Source organism: Aotus nancymaae, unplaced genomic scaffold (genome assembly GCF_030222135.1).
Source record: "Aotus nancymaae isolate 86718 unplaced genomic scaffold, 86718_ANA_hifiasm-v0.15.2.pri h1tg000043l, whole genome shotgun sequence".
Lineage (NCBI taxonomy): Eukaryota > Metazoa > Chordata > Mammalia > Primates > Aotidae > Aotus > Aotus nancymaae.
Window position 1 is genome coordinate 10,978,934 of NW_026988457.1, and position 18,321 is coordinate 10,997,254.

At 38.0% G+C, this 18,321-nt stretch overlaps 1 protein-coding gene across 1 annotated transcript in view; it reads left to right on the top strand.

The window, feature by feature from the left end:
* The window catches only part of FREM2 (FRAS1 related extracellular matrix 2), a 188,395-nt gene that overhangs the window by 63,423 nt on the left and 106,651 nt on the right, over positions 1-18,321 (top strand). The window contains exon 3 of the mRNA XM_012469837.2: positions 14,140-14,286. Within this exon, the coding sequence (XP_012325260.2) occupies positions 14,140-14,286 (147 nt within the window). The remainder of the gene's footprint in view (positions 1-14,139; positions 14,287-18,321) is intronic.

Consider the following 18,321-nt stretch of genomic DNA (forward strand, 5'->3'; position numbering starts at 1 on the left):
AGAGGATGCCGTGTGTTCTATGTTTTTGGAGAGGAAGGCACTTTTGTTCTTTGTAAGAACGAAGGTAAGGGTGTGCATGCATGTGTGTGCATGTGCAGGTGCATGTGTGTGTACTCACAAGCACACGTGCATTTGAACATGTAGTATTTCTCTTTTGAGCTACAATAATGACAAAGAAGTTTGGATAACTTGTGTTCAGTGCCCAGCCTTGTCTATCTGCAATGACCTTAGGAAGCCTTTCTGTTTTGCGCTCTTAGCTCTAACATGGTTTGGTAAAGCCCAATCTGCTTAAAACATCTAACATGGAAATCATTGCCCACATATTGGATTTCATACTCAAATCTAAATCATGCATGCGATATCAAACTTTGATACAGTTTGGTGCATTTCTCAAGATCCTTCCTAACCTCTAACTTTCCAAAGGATTAGCCATAAATTTTGACAGTAGGAAAATTACTGGCTCAACTACTTCCTGCAACAAGAGAAAAAACACTTCCTACAGGAAACTGCTCCACATCAGTGACGGATTTGAAAAGTTCTGCATATTTATGTAAGAAGAGGAGGCAGTTTTATCATTTGATCATATATAGTCTCAATTCAATTTATAAGAAAACATGAATTACTAAGAAAAGTCAGATCATATGTTCATGTTAGGTTATACATGTTGATATATCCAGTATAACAAGTATAGACCACAATTTCTCAACACCAGTGCTATTGACATTTGGGGACAAATAATTCTAATGCTTTGTGTGTGTGTTGAGTGGGAGAGTCTGACTCTTCTGTGCATTGCAGGATCTCTAGCTCCCTGGCCCCTACCCACTAGATGTCAGTAACACCCACTGCCTTGCTCTCCACCCGCTCCCCAACTGTGACAACTCTCTAGACATTGCCAAACATTCCCCAAAGGGCAAAATTATTGCCCCCTCTTCAAGAACTACTGGTTTAGAGCATATTATTAATTATAAAATCAATGTATTTGCTTTCCCGGTCTGCTCTTTAAAAAGTTCTGCATGTAATTAGTACAAATTATCTGCAGTAATCATTGTCTGAAATCCTCAGCATATTCAAAAATGCCACCTGCATTGTTTATTAACCAAGTGAAGCAAAATGTAGCTTATTTTGACGTAGGAGAAAAATTTTGTCATGCTGATCCTCATTTTCTCTCTAAGTTGAAAGAGAGAGAAAGAAAGGGGTAGGGCATAACTTTCATCTGTATGTAGTATGCATCTGGATTTTGGCTAAATAGTTGCTTAGGATCAAAACTCCTCCAAGAAATTAATCCAACGCTTGTTTTTACTGCTCAAAATGAATGGACTCTTCGAGTGCCTCTGATATGATTTGACTCTGTGTCCCCACCCAAATCTCATCTGATAATCCCATAATTCCCATGTGTTGTGGGAGGGACCTGGTGGGAGGTAACTGAATCATGAGGGTAGGTCTTTCCTGTGCTGTTCTTGTGATAGTGAATGAGTCTCATGAAATCTGATGGTTTTAAAAATGGAATTGAGACTCACCTATGAGTGAGATTCATGTGTTACGTGTTTTTCTGTGCCTAGCTTATTTTACTTAACATAATGACTTCCAGTACTAACCATATTGCTGCAAATGCAGAAGTTCATTCTATTTTATGGCTGAATAATATTCTACTATGTATATAGAATATTTCTTTATTCATTCATCCATTGATGAACACTTAAACTGATTCCATATCTTGGCTATTGTGAATATTGCTGCAATAGACTTGAGAGCACAGATAACTCTTCAATACACTGATTTCCTTTCTTTTGGGTATATACTTAACAGTGGGATACCTGGATCATATGGTAGTTCTGTTTTTAGCCATGCTGATGTTTTTTTTTTCTTTTTCTTATCTTTTTTTTTTTTGAGACAGAGTCTCACTCTGTTGCCTAGGCTGGAGTGCAGCAGCACTATCTCAGCTCACTGCAACCTCTTCCTCCTGGGTTCAAGTGATTCTCCTGCCTCAGCCTCCCAAGTAGCTGAGATTACAGACACCTGCCACCACACTCGACTAATTTTTGTACTTTTTAGTAGAGATGGGATTTTGCCATATTGGCCAGGCTGGACTTGAACTCCTTACCTTAGGTGATCTGCCTGCCTCGGCCCTCCAAAGCCAGCCTGTTGTCTGTAGTGGCTATACTATACATTTCCACCAACAATTCTACTACAGTTTTTTTTTCCCATGGTTAAGTACTGAGGTTGATTCCATGTCTTGGCCACTGTGAATAAAGCTGCAGTGAACATGGGAATGCAGACATTTCTTCAATATCCTGATTTCATATTCATTGGATATATACTCAGAAGTGGGATTGCTGAATCATATGACACTTTTTTTTTGTTTTGAGAAACTTCTGTATTGTTTTTCATAATGGCTGTACCAGTTTACATTCCCATCAACAGTGTACAGGGATTCCCTTTTCTTCACATCCTTGCCAATGCTTGCTATCTACAAATCAATATTTCTTAAAGTGTGGTACATATTATGTCTCTCTGTGCCCCAAGTTTCCTTTGTGAGCAGCCTGGTTTTCCAGCTTATCTCCTCCTCCCCTTTCCTTTCACAAACCCTACAGAGCTGGACTCATTGCTGCCCACACACTTGCTGCACTGTCCTTCCCTGAATTGGGTGTCTTGCAGTTCCTTCCTCTGGGAGGGGCCCCATCCTCCATTGTCCCTCCACTGCCCCTTGTGGCAAGCCTTTAATGGTCTTTCCAATCCAATGTGCTCCCCTCCCTCCTCTGAGCCCCAGGAGATTTCTGTTCTGCTTTTCACCTTACATTTTTTATTATCATGTATGTATAGTATTTGATTTTTCCTTACTAGAGTCTACATTTAACAGAAAGGACTATATGTGAACCAATTTTATACTTCCTAACACATGTGCTTTTCATGGAACTTGTTCCAAAATATGAATTAAATGAAACTGTACATTGTCTTTTTTTTTCTAACAAGAACTGGAGCTCTAAGACCATACCAACTTGTTTTTCTACTTACTGTTTTTTTTTTCCTTTGGCAGCTAAATATACAAAATGAACAGCTTTTGTATTAATCTGAGATAGTGAAATTAATAAGAAGGGCTGCTGTTGTAGCTCTGGCACAATTCTAAAGGGATCAGAGCAATCACTAAAGGGTTTGACTAATTAAATAATACTACATGCTAAGCAGAAAAGCTAGCTTTGCAAAACTAATCTGAAATAAATGAAAAGAAAATGTGAAAAATAAATGTGTGACATTGATGCTATTTTACTCCATCCTCTCTTTGTCTCTGTCTCCCCTACATTGTTATCCCGCACCCTGCTTTCTCTTTCCCTCCTTCTCTCCTTCCTTTTTGACAGATATCAATGACACGTCTCATTTAGTTTCTCACAGGAGCAATAGCTAAGTAACCAGGTATAATGCTGTATATGTCTTTTTAAGTCTAGGAGTTTAAAACTTCCAAATCTTGATTTTGCTGCTGAAAACAAATAGAACTAAGAACATGTTACTGACTTACTTTTTAAAAGGAATAATGACAAATTCAACTAAAATTATCTTGAGGAAGTTCTTATTTCTAATTTTCAATCTAATGTTCTGGGATTCTGAGTTAAGATTCACTCATGGTATTTTAATTAATAGAATGGCTTTTGTTCTCTCACCCACTCTAATCTCTTCATACTAGCCATCAGATTTAAATTTTGGTAATAATGGAAACAAGTCAGATTTTAAAAAAGTTTTCTTATTGACTGTTCGATTTAGGCACTTGTTTTTTCCCCATCTATATTTTTGTCTTCTGATGTGGATATACCACATTTTCAAAAGATAATCCAAGATACAGTTCAGACTGTAATCCATGTTAATTGTAATGACAGTGTCTGTGTATGGTACTGTTATACAAGTAGGAATTAGAAAACAGCCTCACTTCACAGAGAATTAACTAAATGGTGCTAAACCGGTTACTCAAAGAGGTGGAGAAGTGTAGGGAACCACTGCTTTCCTTCAGCTCAGTCTCCTTCGGGGTGGGGGGAGATGTCTGGCGCCACAAAAGGAATTAGGCTCGGGTTTGAACAGAGACCTGAAGGCTATTAAGTTTATTTTAAGAATGTGTTGCCAGAGATCTAATAAATGTATTTGTGGCTTCAGGCAGTGCATGCATGAAATCTTGCTGCGCCAGGTGTTTTGTTTTGTATTTTTTCCCTTCCCCAGAGGGAGAAAAGGGTGTGGATCTCCTTGACACACTTAACTCTTGGTAAAGCAGTTATTTTTTCTATAACAGTATAGTATTTTTTAAAAAATTAACTTCTATTTAACTTCTACACAGGTAAAAAAATGATTTAAAAAATTCTATCTGGGTTGCTTTAAAGAAAATAAAGTAAGTCCTCCCAAATTATATATACACATATAATTTTATTTAATTTTAAACACATTTTAGGATAATCTTATGCTTAAAAACAGTATTCGAGATTACATCTTGTTAAAGGGAAAGAGCACTAAATCAGGAGTGAAATCCCTGGGAATTTAAAATGCTTTATAAACTTTTTCAAATATCAACCTTTCTGAATCTTGGTAAAAGGGAGCATTGAGAAACAATGCAATCCAGCGTTCATTCTACTCTAAAATGCTTGGCATATATATTTGTATTATTCACCAACATAATCATTTCTTGAGTTAGTGTTCTTATTTAAAATACAGTGTGCATTTTCAGGAAAAAATAATTTTCAGCCACTCACATCACAGTGTTAAAATGACTAAATTAGCTTATAATTTAGACTCCAAATGATAATCCAATAACCTGAATGTTGTAAATGAGAGTTCATCTTGCAATTATGTGTTTACCTTGTCCTTTGTCCTCTGTATGTGTACACCTGAATTCCTTATCCTAGGCATGCATACCAACTGAACATTCATTCCACTAAGTGTAAGCTTCTAAATAAGAAAGTCAAGTGTTACCCAATTAAATCAGATTTGATGAAGGAAATATGCTTAAACCCTACGTGAGAGGATGTAAATTCATGTTTCTTCCTATTTTTCCCCCCATTTTTGTTGCAGGGGATGAAAATTAACTTTTTAATTTTATTTTTTATTTTATTTTATTTTATTATTTTATTTTATTTTTGAATGGAGCTGGGGGAGGGAGCTGTGCTTGGAGAAATGCTGAGGATTGGCAGGCTCAGGCTTGCAGATTCCTATTCCAACCTGACTGTGGCCTGATGACGCACATGATTCAGCCCGGAAGGAGGATTTTCCTTCTAGCTTCCCTGGATTTTGACTTTGGCTCCAAATTCATCTATTAAACCAGAGGGTCTTACATCTTAGCTTGTGTTAATTTTTTATAAATGTGTCTCACATATTTATTAACCGATCTTCGTGCTCTTTGCTTTGCCATGTAATACTTATTTGAGGGCCTCACTATCAGCTAGTATCAGAGCTGATATTAGAGGGAAATTCACTCGGATGACAGTTTTGTTTCTTTTCAGTAGCACTAATTTATAAATTAAGTTAAGCAAATGACAATTAAGCTAGAGTAGCCTGCTAACAGGATATTCACCTAAATGATGTCATCTGAAGACTCAGGGAAGTATAGGAAGAATATTAGCAGGCTGCACTTGAATGCTACATCCACCACATACTGCACCCCTTGGAATGTAAAGTGGGTAGTTAAACCTGACACTCATTTACCTCATTCATAGAATGTGGAAATACCTAAATTGCAGGGTTGCTGTGAGATGCTTTGAAGTAATGTGTAGATTATCAAAATCACCCTGACCATGGCTCTCAATCTGTCCAGCTCTCCTCCACAGGCATTTTCAGAGTCCCCAAGGCTGAGCTGAATTCAGCCAGTTTATATCAGCACTTGAATTCTAGTTGTTCTTGATGAGTGTTATGGTTTCTCTTTTCTGTGTTTTGATTGGTCAATGCCTATATTGTGACAGTTCTGATTGGTCAAAGCCCATGCCACTGGTTGGTCAAGATTATTTTTAATATCACTTCTGCCCCAAGGATAGGTGTTCTCCATAGTAAGCCCAGCTGCACAACATCTGCACAACTCTACTAGAAATCCTATCAGCTATGCCCAGCTCCCCCATAGCAGGAACCCTCCCTGTGGCCCCAAGAACCCCTAGGCATAACCTAGAGGTGATATTTTCTGTTATTCTCTATTGAAGGAAAAGGGTATCCAAAAGTGTGCTGCTTGGCTCCTGGTGTGAAAAAGAGATTAATTAAGCATCTCTTTAAATTTCCACTTATACTGCTTTCTTTCCCTGGGATCCAAAAAATACACCCAGGAGCCTCAGCAAGAATGAGAGATGAGAAAACTTATACTACACTTTGAATCCCTACACTCAGATGATTAGACCTTTGTATGGAGTCCACTATTTTGCCTGATATCCATTTTCATTACCACGAGTTCTCTCTCCTCAGGATCTTTTACAGCCCAATAAAATCAGCTTTCCACCAAAGCATAGGAAGACATGAACCCCAGATGTGAGCTGTTTCTAGATCCTAGAATGAATTGTCCTAAAATTCTCTAGTAGGATTAGGAGTGATTCTTCATTGGAATTCATTCCATGTATATTACTTTCCTATAGGTTAACAATCCTACAGATTTTCTTTGTATACTCTCAATTTACAGCAGGTAGTTATGCAGGAGACAGTACACCTTTCACCCCCAAGTCACAGCTGTGTCTACATCCTAGTATTGTTGTGGCCAGGGACAGATGGCTGGAGGAAGGCCAGAGCTGCCCATCTGAGAATGCAGTGAGGGTCCTTTCAATTCACACTCCTGAGCATATGACAGAAAAGGGATTGATGAAAGGGAGACAAAATGTGTGTGGGGTAAACACTTTTCTGCTTCTGTGCTCCATTTTTTTGTGCCCCCCAAAAATAACTTATTGTGACTTTTACTGAGTAAAAACAGTTGATTTTAATTATTCAGTGCAGTTACATTTCTGTAAAATCGTAGTGAATACTGAATTAGCAAATACTGAAGCATTGCTCCTAGGAGAAAGACACGATTAGGTTTCTGTGAGCCTCTGGTCACTTTTCATCAACCAATCCATTATAACCTTGTTTGATGTGTGTTTCTATTTATTTCTTTTTTCTTTTTTCTTTGAAATGAATCTCACTCTGTCACCTGGGCTAGAGTGCAGTGGCATGATCTTGGCTCACTGTAACCTCCACCTCCCAGGTTCAAGCGATTCTCCTGCCTCAGCCTCCTGAGTAGCTAGGATTACAAGTGCCCACCACCACGCTCAGCTAATTTTTGTATTTTTACTACAGACGGGGTTTCACCATCTTGGCCAGGCTGGTCTTGAACTCCTGACCTCGTTATTCACCCACCTAGGCCTCCCAAAGTGCTGAGATTACAAGCATGAGCCACCACATCCAGCCATGTGTTTCTATTTAAAGACAACTTATTAGATATATGTTGTTAATTCATTAACACGACACTCACAGTCTGAACAAAACTTATATAGCACACAAATGTTTTTTTTTGTAAGGCACACCACAGCCTTCTTATCTTCTTCAGAACACCAGACAAAGCTTTAAGCACTATGGTTGGGGGCCTTATTTTTTAAAGTTGGAGTGTCACTCCATCACCCAGGCTGGAGTGCAGTGGTGCGATCTTGGCTTACTCCAACCTCCACCTCACAGGTTCAAGCTATTCTCATGTCTCAGCCTCCCAAGTAGCTGGGACTACAGGCACATGCCACCATTCCTGGCTTTTTTTTTTTTTTGAGACGGAGTTTCGCTCTTGTTACCCAGGCTGGAGTGCAATGGCACGATCTCAGCTCACCGCAACCTCCGCCTCCTGGGTTCAGGCAATTCTCCTGCCTCAGCCTCCTGAGTAGCTGGGATTACAGGCACACGCCACCGTGCCCACCTAATTTTTTGTATTTTTCATAGAGATGGGGTTTCACCATGTTGGCCAGGCTGGTCTCAAACTCCTGACCTCAGGTGATCTGCTTTCCTAGGCCTCCCAAAGTGCTGGGATTACAGGCATGAGCCATGGTGCCCGGCTCCATTCCTCTTTCTCTACATTTCTCTACCAAGTCTTCGTATTTCTTTGTGGATCTGACCCCTGTGCTGTGCTGCCTCGTTTTCAGAATGTGTAAGGCAGTGGAAATGACGATGAGGGAGTGTTCAGAAGGAAGGAAGAAAATGATATAACAATTATCATAAGCAGCAATTCTTGAACACCTTACTGTTGGAGTAGTCATTATTGAAATTATTAAGTAGTCTACAAAAAAAAAAAAAACCCACTGATGGTTTTTCTGGATCTGTCCAAGTTCTTCAGGAGCTTCATTAGTTCCATGAAGGTGCAGCTGCTCTTAGTTCAAAGCTTGTCATCCCTTGGTGCCTGAGTCACCTCAGGCTGCTCCAGGGCGGGTTGTAGATGTATCTTGTCTCTCATGTCCAATCTCTTAAACAGGAGAAGGAGAAGGAAATAAATATTTAGTAAATGCCCTGAGCGCCTACCACATCGAATTCTTTGAAGTTCCTTTTTTTACTTGATTTCTTATCTCTTGTCTTATACCTAATCTTCCAGGAACACCTTCCCCTCCATCTCTCTTAATGTCCAAATACCACCCTGTACTTAAGCCCCCATTTAAACACTATCTCTTCCATGAATTTGTCTTTGATCCCCTGAGGCTACAGTAATCCCTCACTCTTGTGGACTCCCACAGCTCATTATCAGTGCCTCTCACAGCATTTGCCAGGCTTTAGTGTGTGCACATTATCTAGGTGCCTGTGCCATCTCCCACAGTTGGATGCCAGCCCCTGGGGGCAGGGTAAGAGCCAAGTCGGCTTCAGCTCTGCACCAGGTGGTTTTCAGCAAAGAGTAAAGTCAGTCTGACTTTAGAGGCCAGAGGAGACTCTCCTATGGAAGATTCTAAGGCAATGCAAAGTTCAAGGGAAGAACATCCTATCACAGAAATGGCAATGAAATGAATCCTTTATTTTAACTTTAATTTTAGATTTTCACTATAATTACTAGCATTAATCCGGATGGCAGCTGCATGGTTGCTAATCACTGTCCTTACCGTTCAAGAGAATAAGATTTCTTTAAAAATATGCTTAAAAATCAAATTAGCTGCCCAGTGCAGTGGCTTGCACCTATAGTCCCAGCTACTCAGGGGCCTGAGGTGGGAGGATCACTTGAGCCCAGGAGTTTGAGGCTGCAGAGAGCTATGATAGTACCACGACACTCCAGCCTGGTCAGCAGAGTGAGACCATGTCGATAAAACAATAACAAAAATCAAATAATCTAATTTCTCCAATAAGTTAGGTAATAGTTTTATTATCTTAATCTTTTCTCATATAAATATCTATTTCTATTGCTGATTTAAAGGATCACATCCAGCTTTTAAAAATATCTGTATAGTTAATTTTCAGTTCAGCTTTGAAGATGAACTTTATTCTGGGCAAATGAGAATTTACCAAACTAGAAATTACCAACAATATTTTCTATTTGTAACTATACTCCAAGAAGAAATTTGTTATCAAAGCTAAATAAACACATCCCCTTTATCAAACACAAGTCAAAACTGTGGCACTAGTTTCATATTATTGAAGATCAAATGCTTTGTCTTTAGTGAAATCAGGCTGAGCTTTTAGGGAGGGCTAATTGGAGATTGGTTTCTTTGTTATTCTAAAAAAACTACTGAGTTTGAATTGAAAAAGAAAATGAAGAAGTCTAAAGACCAGCTGGAAAAGTTCAAAAGAGGTCTTTTCATCAAAACCTTAATGGCTTTGGTGTCAGGATTTGAGAACAGAGCATTTGGGAGTGTGGTTATCAGCTGTCAGACACCTGTTGTGTGGATTTATGACATGAGTTACGGAGTTTAATTTTTTTCCAATGAGATGCTGAGACTAACTCCTCGGGTACCATAGATAACAGAATCTATTTTAGAAAGGCAACAAATTTTGTTTAAGTTAAAATGTGTCCGTTTTTGACATTATTTAGCTTCATCTATAATTTCACATTCAGTAAGCTGTAGCTTTTGTAAAAGTGTCAACGTTTATTATTTCCATCGATTGAGGTTTTAGAAGAGTTTACGTGATAGGTGACAAATTAGTAAATAAGGTATCTTCCTATTCTTTAAATAAAATACAGCGTTCAATTATGTAAGGTCACAGTTTTAGTAAAGGGAGTTAAATAGTTACAGCTTGGTTTTTCAAATAAGTAAGTACCTAAGATTTTACAAATTCTGAAATCAAATCTGATTTACATGTATAAGGTTCAGAAGAGTTATGAAGTATTAATTCCATTAAGAGTTAAGCTTTATAGACTTCATATTTTCTACTTAAATATGTATTTCATTTATATTCTCTGGTTTAAAATCCCAGTTTTTTTTTTTTTTTTCAGTGGGAATTCTGAATTTTCTATAATAGTTACCTTGGACCATCTCCCTGTCTTACAAAGCAAAGCTTCTTTATATTGTTTCTGAATTTTATTTTGAAATAAAATCTCAAGGTGGTGGTTGTACATATCAAATACTAGCAAACCATTCAGCTGTGTGTCATTCAAGACCTCTGATTAACCAGTAACTTGGCAACTTCGTCCATTCAGAACATAGGCACAAAACTGAAAATCATTTTTACAGATATATAAGTAGAGACAAAATTAGGTGTGTCTAAAACCATCCACAAAGGGAATGGAAGGGTTAAACAGCCCTTTAGTCATCAGTAATGCCTGGAAGTGTCACTTAGAGAAACACAAATTCCAATAATTCACATTTATGTGTTACTTAAAATCTTTCAAGAAGCGTGCAAACATTTTAGAAAGGGTGTCATTAACCTAATTATTTTTTAAAAAAATAAAAAGATTCAGTAATGAAACAGATATGTTACATTTACATAGGAAATTTATATTGCTCAGTAAATGAAGGACCACTGAACTTTCGACCAAGACATTAGAGTTTCTGATTGATGCAATAGGTGTTTTCTAATAAGTATAATGAGCTCCATGACCTCATGAATCATGTGTTACAGTGGGAGAAAACAGAAAATGAACCAAAAAATAGTGTGTATATATATATATACACATATATATATATGATATAAAATTTTAGAAAGTACTATAGGGAAAAATTAATCAGAATGAAGGTGTAGAGAGTGCTGGGGTTTGCAACAGGCTTGCTGTTTTATAAAATTGAAGAGAGAAGCCTATTCTTAAAATGTGCCGTGTTTACAAGAGAATAATATTTTCTGGAATATTTCAGGAAAAGGTTAGAATGAATTCTTAAAATTAGCTAAGAATTGTTAAAATTTAGAGGAATAGGGATTCCCAGGCAGAGTAGGAAAACGAAGGCTGTCCTGTGCAGAAGACATCGCACATACAAAAACAGCCACCTTTGTTCAGAAAAGAGTTAAGAGTTAGGATGTGGCTGGGTATTTCTCTTTAAGGGGAAGTGATGGGATGTGAAGCCATAGGTGTTAGAATGGACGAGGAAAGACTTGGTAGAGCATGACAAGAAGTTTGGAATGAAACCTGGGCTTGCTGGGACCACATTTTAAAGTGGACAGGAGTGTAGCATAAAGTAGTTTTCATCTAATAATTTGACATCAGAGCTATTTTATGTACTCATTTAATCAAGTACATGTTATTCTCTCTTTTCCATTACTTTCTAGATGATGTTCCAATTAATGGAATATACACAATACTTTTAAAAAATATATTTTAAAAACAATGAGACTAAGTATTGGCAATAATGAAAGTGGATACTCTCAATTATTGATGTAAATTAGTGCAATTTAGTACAATTAGTAAATTAATACAATTAAATACGAGAGGATACCCACCAAAGTGTACAACTATACAGAGTAATCAATAAGAGAACAGCTGCAGAATCACAAAGAGATGAGAGGGCTGGAGCAGCTGCAGCTGCTTCACAAGCAGGGGGATAGAGCAGCGATAAGGAGTGGAAAGCATCAGGCAAGGAAGAACAGGGGTCTTCATTTTAAGCAAGAGGACATGGGTGACGGGAAAAGTGAGGGTGGCAAATGTCAGGAGCTGCAAGAATCTTGGCTTACCTCCAAATGAGCAGATTAGAGTGCAAGGGGCACATTCAGAGTAGGTCAGGATGAACCTGGAAATCTGCAAAGAAAAGTCCACTTGATGTGGGCAAAAGCTGTAGGCAAGAGAGGCAAAGGCGAAATGAGCACCGGTAGGTGTAAGGCAGATGAATAGTAGTCCAACAGTGGGCATGCAGGGTGGGCTGGCGCATTGGTGGTATGGCAGGGCAGAGTGAGCTTGCGTTTGTTGAATGCTACTATTGACCTCAGGGTATTGTGTGTGTGTATGGTTTATCTGAGTCGATCTTCAAAGAAATCACAGGTGCTAATTAGCATCGCCCTCACTTGACACTCCAGAAAAGGAAACAGAGGTCTAGCGAAGTAACTTGCTCAGAGTCAGACAGCGGCTAGAAGTGATGTGGGTGCGCCTTGGACTCCAGTTCTGAAGAGCCTCCCAGCCCATGGCCTCTCCTTTCCAGAACAGCACTCAGGGTGCAGCCGATATTAGGCGTAATAAGTTTCATCAGGGCAAAATGTGGAATGAGTTTCCTTGTTAAACTGACACAAAATTCCTGCTCTCCAATCTATTTATATTTTATAGTTGATAAATTAACTGAAAATAGGAAAGTCCATAATCCCATCATTTAAAGCACCAGGCAGCTTCACCTGTGTCATGCCTCATTTAATGTAGCTGCGTTCACAGCATCAGTACCATTTTGTTGTTGTGTTTTTGTTTTCAGTGTTCCAACGAGAATTTCATATTTATTGTTTAGCGGTTGAATCACATGTTATTGATCTGATACACTATAAGATAGTTTTTAAGGTTTGGAGTTACTTTAGAAAATATTGCAATGAATAGTTTCTTACAAATATATATTTTGCTGCTCTTAAAGCAAAAATCCCACAGAAGGACTAACAAGACTGATATAACCATCTTTTTGCCCCTTTCACACATTGGCACATAGCTGTCCAAAAGGCTTGTGCTAATTTGCAAGTCAAACAACAGTAAACCAGAAAACACTTTCCCTACATAATCTCACTTGTACAGGGTATTCTCTTTAATCTTTAGTACACATCAAGTTAATAGCTCAAAGTTGCTGCAGATTTTATTTTTTAAAAGTTCGAGCAAAGAGAAACTTATTTCCATGTCTTTGCTCACTCAACATTTTCCTTTGTGTAGATTTTTTTGTGGTCTATTAAAGTTTTGAGATTTTCCTGTTTCATGTCTTTTTATCTGGTGAAACTCTATGTGAATTGCAAAGAGAAGAAACTAGAATGAAAATTGTGCCTCTAGCTGTGTTTGTTACTTGGGCATTTTTTTCACAGCCTCTTTCAGAAAGACTTAAAAGGCATTACTGATGCCTTTGTTTGTAAACCTCACCTTACTCTGAAATAATTGGTGTAGATCAAAAGAAGGAGAGGGATGCGTGCAGAGTGATCAGCTGATAACCATTTTTCCTTTCATTTACCCAACATAGTCGCTTTCACATTAGAGCGATCACACGCGAGGTTTATTTTCTCCTGATAGGCAGCCAGCTCCATTTTGGTGGGAAGAGGGGAGGGGAAAACCTTATCTTCAGAGTGAAATGGAAATCAGTGAAAAGAGCTGTCTATTTGCTCTAAGGAATGGAGTGGAATATAGTGGGGAAGGGAGGCGGAGAAGGGATATTTGTTTTTTCTTAAGTGGTTATAATTAAAACCTCCCACCTAATTGCTCTGTGAACCAGAAAAAGGTATTTGTGAAGTTGTGTTTTTTTAAGAACATCACAAAGGAGCCTTGCAGCCCTCCGAATAGAAAACTTGCTCTCCAGCGGCACCTTGTGGGAAGTGAGTTATCCTGCAAGTGGGATATTTAGTTTGGAGATTAAACTAAATCGCCTCTACCCATTACCTACTTCCCCTTCTAAAACAGGAAAAAAATTGTAAAGAATTATGTCAGCGATTGAATTTATGTGTAACAGTTCCTAGACTGTAAGCTGTACCTCCATGTACATATTCTAGAGTTGTGTATCAAACTAAATAGCAGTATTGATTCTTAATGTTGCTTCATTAAAGTAGTCTGTGGAATTTTTAAGGTCACTCATTCAAGAAAGCACTAATTTATGGCTTTACATTTTTATTTTCAAGGTGGAAACAAGTTAACCAACCAGCATTTTCGTCTGAATTGGGCATGGATCTCCTTCGAAAAGGAATATTACCTGATCAATGAGGACTCCAAATTTCTAGATGTCATTCTTAAACGCAGAGGTTACTTGGGAGAAACTTCTTTTATAAGTAAGTTTCATTTTTTATTTCTGTCTCAAAATTTTATTTTCTAGCAAAGGTTTGTAATTCTTGTACAGTGATTAAAATATCAGTTTGGTTCACTGATCTAGTTTTAGAGCTTCAAGATTTAAAAGTTCTCTAACTGCTAAAGAAGTGACAGGTTTATGTAAGACTTTTATGTACACATATGATCTTTTTCTGTTATAAAAATTGGCAAGAACACTAATAAGTTATGAAATAAAAATAAATGTCACTAGATCTTAGAATGAGCTTAGACAAATCTATAATTTACCCCTAGGATAAAAGTCTTCTGAAACATTAGTGTTATGATCTTTCTTTGTAACTAACAGCAAATTGTTAAATACTAATAATTTTCTTCTGCTTTGCCTCATTTAAAGAAAACTGAGAGTCAAAAGCAAACAAAGGAAACCTTTTGTCAACTCCAATTCAAGCTCATATTTGATTTTCATATACATGTAAAATAAAGTTGGCAGTATATTGGTATTTTTAAACGGCAATATAGTTGCCGCAAAATATTTAATATGTTGATAAAAATGGCAGCATCTGGGAAGTAATTATATGGTTTTGGTACCATGTATTTTATAGACATCTAGGCCAATAGAATTTGCATGGGATAAAAAAGATTTCATTGAGTGAGATTATCAAGTAAGGTAGGAATCTAGGAAAATGTTAGCAAAGTAAAAAGTTAGTAACCCTATGCTTGTCTCCAAATGATTATTTTGATATTTTACCAGTTTATGAATTTCAAGAGCCTTAAACAGTAGATCTCTATGCACAGGTCTACACCCCTGCCACCCCAACACCACCCCCACACCCACACACCCGCTGTACCTTTGCTGCATCCACAACCCCCTACCATTCTTTTTGATTTCCCCTGACATGTTTTGGTTCTGAATATTAATTACCCCTTACTTTAAAAATTCTTTCTTTTTCCTTTTAACTTTAGATGACTGGGGTTTCACAGGACACTTTCCCTGTCTTTGAGATTGCTCTGACTGCAGGGGCACTGGTCCCCCACAGCCTCACCCCCAGCCTCTGCTTCCATCTTCACTTTGCATGAGCCTCCACCTGACTGTGCTTCACATGCTTTATATTTAGCCTCAGATATTCTAAGCGCTCTCACTGTGCTCTCTTTTAGGGACATTCTCTGTGCACACGTGCACATCATGTCTGTCTTATCATCAGGGAGAGATTTGTCTTAACTCTGCTTTGGACTTGAACCTATAGCAAATAAGTCATAGGGAAAATGATAGCTAACAAACAGAGCACCTTGTCAATTATTAAGAATAGGTTTATCTATTTTTTTTTTTTTTAAGACCGAGTCTCACTCTGTTGCCCAGGCTGGAGTGCAGTGGCGTGATCTCGGCTCACTGCAACCTCTGCTGCCCAGGTTCAAGCGATTCTCCTGCCTCAGCCTCCCAAGTAGCTGGGATTACAGGCACCTGCCACTGTGCCCGGCTAATTTTTTTAGTTTTAGTAAAGATGGGGTTTCACCATCTTGGCCAGGCTGGTCTTGAACTCCTGACCTCATGATCCACCTGCCTCTGCCTCCCAAAGTGCTGGGATTATAGGCGTGAGCCACTGCGCCTGGCCAGGTTTATCTATTTTTTTCCTGAGTTCCCATTCCTGGTAAGTTTATTTAATTTTTCACTCACAATGGGTAAGTTAATAGTGGAAAAAGATTTTTAAATTTTTTTTTTGCATTTTTTTCTCCACTGCCTTTTTGTTCTTAAACTGGATACTAAACTGTCAAACAAGAACTCTTTTTGTTGTTATTTTTTTCATTGCACTATTATTTCCTATGAATGTGGGGTTACCAGCAGTTCTACAAAGGCTCATAGGCTTTACCTGGTTCACTTCACATGGTTACTTAGTAACCTGGGGTGATAGAAAGTTGGGAAGCCTTCTGTGTGTGGTCCACATCCTTCAGTCATTAAAGATGGTAATGGAATTCATGCCAAGACCTGGAATGAAAATCAGATTAAAATGAAGGGTAGCCTCATAGAAGTTCTACAATGAATACGTTGCCTATAACTATTCCATACAAATTCTACTTTTATTTATGGACCTTTAGAATGAGATAAATTGCATTATAGCAAAAGACAGAACATCACTTGAGTACAACTAAGAAATCATGAATTACATGAAATTTGTAGATGTATTTTCTGAAAGATGATTATTCATTTTCTAACTATTCTAACCACTAATAAACTAAATGTGTATTTATAGTCCACAGTAGTATTTGCATTTCAAAGATGTTATTGCTACCAGTTTTTGAACATTTAATAAGGCAAGGTACTTCATATGTACATTAAGCACTTTATCTGTTTTGCGCCTTACATCAACCCTTTATTCCCTGACTCAACAAATATTTTCTTAAGTACTCATTACATACCAGGGGCTTTGTTGGGTAGTAAACTATGAATAAACAATAATAGTTAATGTTTACTGAGTTATTTGCTGGGCCTACTTCCCAATACCCTACCTAGGTCAATTCCATGAGAAGAGCGCCATGAGGTGAGGAAATGGGGAGGCTGTGATATGTCCAAAGTTAGACAGCTAGTGAGGGGCAGAGCTGACATTTGGCAAAAGGCCCATGCTCTTAACCACTGCACCATAGTGCTTCATAAATCCTCCACTGAGATAAGTTCATAACTTGTCTACCATCCCACAACTGTTATATGGCCGGGATGGGATATAAAATCTATTCTCTCCTTCCACGAGTACCTTGTTTAAACATCTTGTTATTTTTCTATATCAGAGGAAAAGATCCAGTTGCAGTTTCATTTAATAACAAAAGTAAAAAATTATAGGTATTTTTAGCAGCAACAATTGGGATATGGTATTGCAACTGATTTAATATCAGATGGTATTGCAACTCATTTAATATTAGATGGCCTGACTGTCATGTAAGAAGGAGGACTAGTTGGAACTAGCAGACATTCCTTGTATCATTCTTACTCATATTTGTTTTTAACTGCCTTTTGAACCTCCAGAAAACATATATAGTGCGTTGCTGATGAAAGAAAACAAAACAGAAAAGTGAGCAGTAGCTATCAGAGGCAGACTAACCAATTTTTGTTGGTCATGCCACCAGGGATAGATGGGTCAGTGAGCAGCATGTATTCTGGAACCTCAGAGAGAATGATTTCTTTCATCAGTATCTTGGCAGTGAATTGTAGTGGATCCAAGAGGTGTTGACAACCAGTCTGTGTGCACGAGGAACCAGAGAGCTATCAGGAAGTCTACAGCATTCAACAAAATATGCAGCCCTGCAGTTCCTGGTTCTGTGCCCTTTTTTCTCTTGCCATTAGATAAATCATGTTTTACCTGCTACTGAAAAGAAAAATATGATGCAACATTTTTGTCAGTTGTTTTTCTGAGAACTGTAAGACAGAAATATTTTTAATAAAATGTTTGTTTTCGGCTTCATTTTAAGATTAAAATAAGTCATCGATATATTTCTATAAATAAATAAATATTCAAATGACTCATATACAAGCACTATAAAGGCCAAGGTTTTTGTCTATTTTGTTTTCTGATACAGCCCCAGCACATAGAACAGAGCCTGGCGTGGAATAAGTACTCAATGAATATTTGTAGTTGAATGGATCTTATTTAGTCTAGTTTCATTTTTAGTTTAAAAACCAAAAGGAATTGTTCAAAAATATAATAATTTTTAATTAAATGCAAAATGTTCCAACATAACTTATTTTCAAGCTTTAAAAAATCTAAGTCACAAGACTTTATTTTTCTTTTATGTATTTATGTATTTTTAATTTTTGAGACAGGGTCTCACTCACTCAGGCTGGAGCACAGTGGCAGGATCACAACTTGCTGCAGCCTTTACCTCCTAGGGCTCAGGTGATCCTCCCATCTCAGCCTCCCCAGTAGTGGGGAGTATAGACATGTGTCACCACACCCAACTAATTTTTGTCTATTTTGTAGGGATGAGGTTTCACCATGTTTTCCAGGCTGGTCTCGAACTCCTGGGCTCAAGTGATCCACCTACCTCCCCTCCCA